This window comes from Callithrix jacchus, chromosome 8, assembly GCF_049354715.1.
Source record: "Callithrix jacchus isolate 240 chromosome 8, calJac240_pri, whole genome shotgun sequence".
NCBI lineage: Eukaryota > Metazoa > Chordata > Mammalia > Primates > Cebidae > Callithrix > Callithrix jacchus.
The window spans coordinates 45,884,146-45,890,145 of NC_133509.1; the positions used below are offsets into that span (position 1 = coordinate 45,884,146).

The window sequence follows — 6,000 nt, forward strand, 5'->3', positions numbered from 1 at the left end:
GGCAGACTGCTTGAGGCCAGGAGTTCAAGACCAACCTGGCCAACATAGTAAGACCCACTTCTTAAAAACAAACCAAAAAACAGCACAGAGATTCCACCATGGGATTCCAGGCCTTAGTTGCTGACAGTCCGGCTCTCAAAAATAAAAATGACAAAGCAGGAAGAGAATTGTTAACAAAGGAAGACGCCTTTTCCGACATATTTAGCAACAATCTTCAGCTTTTCCACAAGATTCTTGACAACATTTCTGAAAAGTCTAATCTGGGTCTTGATCTTGGTAGTCAACCTATGGTTTATGTAAAGATTGTAATACTTTCCTCTAGGTAGAAGAATCTAGTATATAATTCCAAAATTAGCAACTAAGCACATACCTCTAACCGTGAAACAGGTTGTGGGCCAAAGCTTTCTTCTTCCACTGAAGTATCTGCATTTGCTTCAAGCTGCATCTGCATTGCCATTACTGAAAAATACAAATGCTTACCAGTATAAACACTAGAGAAATAAGGTGCATCTATCTCTCCATCTTCTATCTAGCTAGTTGTATCAGAAACACTTCAGGAAGAACCAAGGCCATTCTCTTATTATGCCTCCCTGTTCTCCTGCTTTATAGTCCTCGAGAATGGAGGCCTTGCTTATGGCCATTACTGGAAATAGTGAAGAAAAAAAGAGAGTGGAGGCCAAGTCTTTTTTATTTTTGTATTCCCCATTATACATTATAAATTTGTTTGCAGACAAATACTGCATAATCTCACTCATATGCACAATCTAAAAAAGTTGATCTTGGCAGGGCACGGTGGCTCATGCCTGTAATCCCAGCACTTTGGGAGGCCGAGGCGGGCAGATCACAAGGTCAGGAAATCGAGACCATCCTAGTCAACATGGTGAAACCCTGTCTCTACTAAAAATACAAAAATTAGCTGGGTGTGGTGGTGTGAGCCTGTAATCCCAGCTACTCAGGAGGCTGAGGCAGGAGAATGAACCTGGGAGGCGGAGATTGCAGTGAGCTGAGATCGTGCCACTGCACTCCAGCCTGGCAACAGAGCAAGACTGTGTCAAAAAAAAAAAAAAAAAGTTGGTCACATACAAGGAGCAAATAGAAGACTGGTAACCAGAGACTAAGGCGAACACAGCTGTTAGAGGGGCAGTGGGAAGGAGAGAGGTTGGTCAACAGGCACAAAGTTTCAGTTAGACAAGAGGAATAATTTCTAGTGTTCTATTTCACAGTTGGGTGACTACAATGCACACTAATGTAATGTATACTTCAAAATAGCCAGAAAGAGTATTTTGAATGTTCTCACCACAAAGAGAAATGACAAATGTTTGAACTGAATTGATTTGATCATTCATTATACAATGTACGTATGTACTGAAATATCACCTTGGCTGGTGCTGTGGCTCACACCTATAATCCCAGCATTTTGGGAGGCTGAGGTAGGCGGATTTCCACTAAAAATTTAAAAAATTAGCCGAGCTTGGTGGCACACACCTGTAGTCCCAGCTACTTGGGAGGCTGAGGCAGGAGAATTGCTTGAGCACAAGAGGTGGAGGCTGCAGTAAGCTGAGATCATGCCGCTGCACTCCAACCTGGGCAACAGAGCAAGACTTTGACTCAAAAAAAAAAAAAAAAGAAAGAAAGAAAAGAAAAAGAAAGAATCACTTCAATGCTACTTACTCATTTATTTATTTAGAGATTGAATTTCCCACTTATTACCCAGGCTGGAGTACAATGGCGCTATCTTGGCTCACTGCAACCTCCACCTCCTGGGTTCAAGCTATTCTCCTGCTTCAGCCTCCCAAGTAGCTAGGATTACAGGCGCATGCCACCACACCTGGCTAATTTTTGTACTTTTAATACAGATGGGGTTTCACTATGTTGGCTAGGCTGGTCTCGAACTCCTGACCTCAGATGACCCACTCACCTCGGCCTCCCAAAGTGCTGGTATTGCAGGCATGAGCCACTACTACACCCAGCCAAGAATCACGTCAGTGCAACTTAAATATTTCCCTTCATAATTTATGAATACAGTACTGCAGAATAATGGGGAAAGGATGGTTTTGTTCAATAAGCAGTGCTGGGTTGATTGAATAGCCTTAGAGAGAAAAATGAACTTTGTCCCTCTCTCATACCACAAACAAAAATCAATTTCCAATTTATTAATAGATTCCACCCAATCTAAATGTAAGAGATAAATTAAACTTTTCAGAATATAAGATAATATTTTCACAACCTTGGGACAGAAAAAGAGTTCATGAAGTTGGATATATAATTCACTAGCCAAAGAGGAAATGTTGAAAACTGAACATTTATTTTTTATTTATTTATTTATTTGAGACAGAGTCTGGCTCTATTGCCCACGCTGGAGTGCAGTGGCTCCATCTCGGCTCACTGCAACCTCCACCTCTGAGGTTCTTGGTCTTGAATTCCTGACCTGATCATCTATCACCCTCAGCCTCCAAAAGTGCTGGGATTACAGGCATGAGCCATGGCGCCTGGCCTGAACTACATTCAGCACTTCTATTCATCAAAGGACACTACTAAGAGAATAAGTCAAACTACAGCAGAGAAAACACTTAGCACTAACATAACTGAGGCCTGATAATCAGAATATAAAGAACTTCAAATCAGTAAAAGACAGTTCAACAGAAAATGAGGCAAGAGATTTTAACAAGCACATCACAGAAGATATCCAAATGGCCAAAAACACATGAAGAAATGCCCAACCTAATCAGTAATCAGGAAAATCAAAATCATGAGACATTACTGTGTACCCAGCAAAAGAGTTAAAATTTAATAAGACTGAAAAATATCGTATTGGCAACCATGTGAAGTAACACTCCTGATATATTTGTATATAAAATTCAAAAACAAGCGACATAATCGCATTAGAAACCCGTATGCAGTGCCTCACAGTGTAATCCCAGCACTTTGGGAGGCTGAGGCGGAAGGGTAAGTTGAGGTCAGCAGTTCGAGACCAACTTGACCAACATGGTCAACAGAACCCCCGTCTCTACAAAAAATTAGCCGGGCGTGGTGGCGCACGCCTGCAATCCCAGCTCCTCGGGAGGCTGAGGCAGAAGAAGCGCTTGAACCGTGGAGGCGGAGGTTGCAGTGAGCCGTGATCGGGCCACTGCACTCCCAGCCTGGACGACAGAGGGAGACACCATCTCAAAAAAAACAAAAAACACAAACAAAAACAAAACAAAAACCCAAACCTCACTTCAGAACATTCTCTAGACGTCACGTAAATGGTTTTCTGCATCAAATGACGACATTTTTTCTTTCTTTTTTTTTTTGGCAATTGGAGTTTGGGTACTTTCTAAGGCAACCTCCAACTTTCCATTACACCTTGCTGTAATGGAAAGACCAGGAATCCGGAAGCCCTGGCGGTGATATTAAACAGTCCTCTCGGACTCCTCGATCAAGCCCATAAAATGGGTGTTGGCAATGACGGTTCTACTGTTTCTCCCCTAGCTCTAAAGCCTGGGGTCCACTGTGTTTTCGCCCCAGCAGCTGAGGGTCGGTCGGGCGCCAACCCGCCCTGCCACGTCCAGGTTTCACACTGCGCGCGAAGGCCCCACCAGCCGCCGCTGGGCAACGAGCCGGCTCGCACCCAGGTAGGCGAGCACGAGCCGCGGCTGTGGACGGCCTGCGCCTCACGCACTCACCTCGTCCCGCAGCGCTGCTCGCTCCAGCGGGCCGCGCGCTCCAACTTCAGCCCGTGGGCCTAGCACGCGCGCGACCTGAGCGGACCCCAACGCCCCTGGGTTGCGCTCCACTTCTCTGTTCGCTTGCCCCAGCCTTGTGCGCACAATCCAGGCGAGTTTCAGCTCCCAGCTTCGCGCCTCTGCAAGCGCTGCGCTCTCATTAGGGATCGGTCTCTGGCCGCTGTCTGCCCTCCGCCGGCAGCTTTCAGAATTCCCGCCAAAGCTTCTAGGCCTGGGGTCACGCCCGCGTCGGCGTAACGTCTTCCAGCCTCCTGGATCCGCCTTCTCACCGCTTCCGCCCTGCGCCCCAGGGCAAGGTGGGAGCGCGAGAACATGAGCCTGCGAGGTTACGGACCGACCTCGTCCCTTTTTGCACGAGTACTAATTCAAAGTTTATGCCGGGCGCTGTGGCTCACTCCTGTAGTCCCAGCTGCTCGGGACGTGGGGGCGAGAGAACCACAGTGAGCCTAGGAGTTCGAGGCCAGCCACAGCAACGCCCCTACTCCCACCCCAGTCCCTCACGGGTGGGGCGGGGGTTGGGGGAGTGGGGGAGGAAGACTTATCCGAGTTGCCGTTTTATCTTTTCACTTTTTTTTTCCTCTCTCAGGTGTCTACAGAAACCGTTTTATGTTTACCAGATCAAAGACTACAACTCCCAAGAGGTAATGCGTCGGCTCGGGACTGCATCTCCCGGCATGCACCTCCGGCGGGCCCGCGGCTACCTACCTTCGTCCCGGAGCCTTACCTCTTTTGTGGTTGGTTTTCGGCAGTGTCTGAACGTCGGCTTTTGGCACTTAGGGTCGCTCTGAGCCTCCGACTCACATTCTGGAGCCGGGTGCTTTCCAGGCCTCATGAAGGTGAAGGAGCTGAGAAGCTCGAGAAGATGGATATAATTGGGAAATGGAGCTAACGGACGGGAGAGAGAAATGGCTGGAATATTCGTCAATTTGTGGTACTTTACTGGAGATTTGCAGGACTTCAGAGGAAGAAGACATGAATTTGATAACCTACACAGTATCGTGGTTTACCAAAAAGTTTTGACTCTTGATTCCGGTTTTAAAAGCTGAAGTAGGGCCGGGCGCGGAGGCTCATGCCAGTAATCCCAGTACTTTAGGAGCCACCTCACCTGGTCTTATTTATTGTTTTTTTTTTTTTTTTTTTTTTTTAATGAGGCAGCATCTCTCCCTGTTGTCCAAATTGACCTTGAACTCCTGGCCTCAAGTGATCCTCCCACCTGAGCCTCCCAAAGTGTTGCGATTACAGGTGTGAGCCATTGCAACGGCCTTATTACTACTTCCTATTTGTGGAGTGCTTTTGTTGTACTGGCCTGAGCATAGAAAGTCAACACTAAGACAAAAGTATGCTAAATTGCAGGGTCTTTATTGCCTGCGGCCACCGAGGACTCACTCTCCAACCCGTGGCCCCGAAAGGAGGGTGCCAAGACCTTTTATACCCGTAAAACCACCTCGGGAGTGAGGGTGAGGGGCAGGGGTGGGGGTGAGGGGCTTCAGACGTTCTGAGGGCCAGTGGATTCTGTAAATCACCTCCTGGGCGGAGATGTGGGTGAGGGGCTCCAGACATTCCAGTGGATTCCTGGGCGAAGATGAGGGTGAGGGGCTCTGGACTGCCGAGCGCCAGGGGACTTTTTTGACATTCTGATTGTTACATAAGTGGTTCACAAAAGTCAAGATTAGCATTTGTTTACACATTATTTGGGTAGGGTGGAAATTACAGTCCTTAATTGCTTATTCACATTTGGGTTATAGAGAGCAGTTTCAACAGAAAGCCGAGGTATGGTTGAGGTATGCAGTTTTATGGGGCTTTTACCATGTCACACTTTAAAGTTGACAAAGTTTTTAGTTAATCCTCACACTATTACCTTGTGGCATCGAAGGATAGATTTCAGAAGAGTGAAAGTGAAGACAGCGAAAAGGAAGCTCTTGCAATATTTCAGGCAAGAGATTTGAATTAGATTCCAATTCTACCTTTTGGCACCAGGGACTGGTTTTGTGAAGGAAAATTTTCCACAGGGTTCGGGGGATGGCTATGGGGCAGAGGATGGTAACGGGATGAAACTGCTGCACTGCAAAATCATCAGTTAGATTCCATAAGGAGCATGCAATCTAGATTCCTCACAGGTGCAGTTCAAAATAGGGTTTGAGCTCCTGTGAGAATTTAATGCCATCCTGATCTAACAGGAGGCAGAGCTCAGGTAGTAATGTTTGCTTGCCCGCGGCTCACCTCCTGCTATGCAGCCCAGTTCCTAACAGGCCAGAGGCGTGTGGCCTGGGCGTTG

General features: G+C 47.0%; 1 protein-coding gene and 1 long non-coding RNA gene across 9 annotated transcripts in view; one reads left to right on the plus strand and one right to left on the minus strand.

Moving 5' to 3' along the window:
- The window catches only part of RAD51 (RAD51 recombinase), a 43,958-nt gene extending 40,038 nt beyond the window's left edge, over positions 1-3,920 (minus strand). For 4 of the 8 annotated variants that reach the window (XM_078334347.1, XM_035259811.3, XM_078334350.1 and 1 more), the window contains exons 1-2: positions 3,666-3,920; positions 371-459 (exon numbers count right to left, since the gene is read on the minus strand). In XM_078334347.1, the coding sequence (XP_078190473.1) occupies positions 371-457 (87 nt within the window). In that variant the 5' untranslated portion in view covers positions 458-459; positions 3,666-3,920. The other 4 variants (XM_035259810.3, XM_035259812.3, XM_078334348.1 and 1 more) reach the window with 4 other exon arrangements.
- A 75-nt stretch (positions 3,921-3,995) lies between these two features.
- On the plus strand, positions 3,996-4,611 carry LOC144577352 (uncharacterized). The gene is made up of 3 exons (XR_013521037.1): positions 3,996-4,082; positions 4,312-4,366; positions 4,475-4,611. It is a non-coding gene; the product is annotated as an uncharacterized LOC144577352 (long non-coding RNA).
- Positions 4,612-6,000: the final 1,389 nt, after the last annotated feature.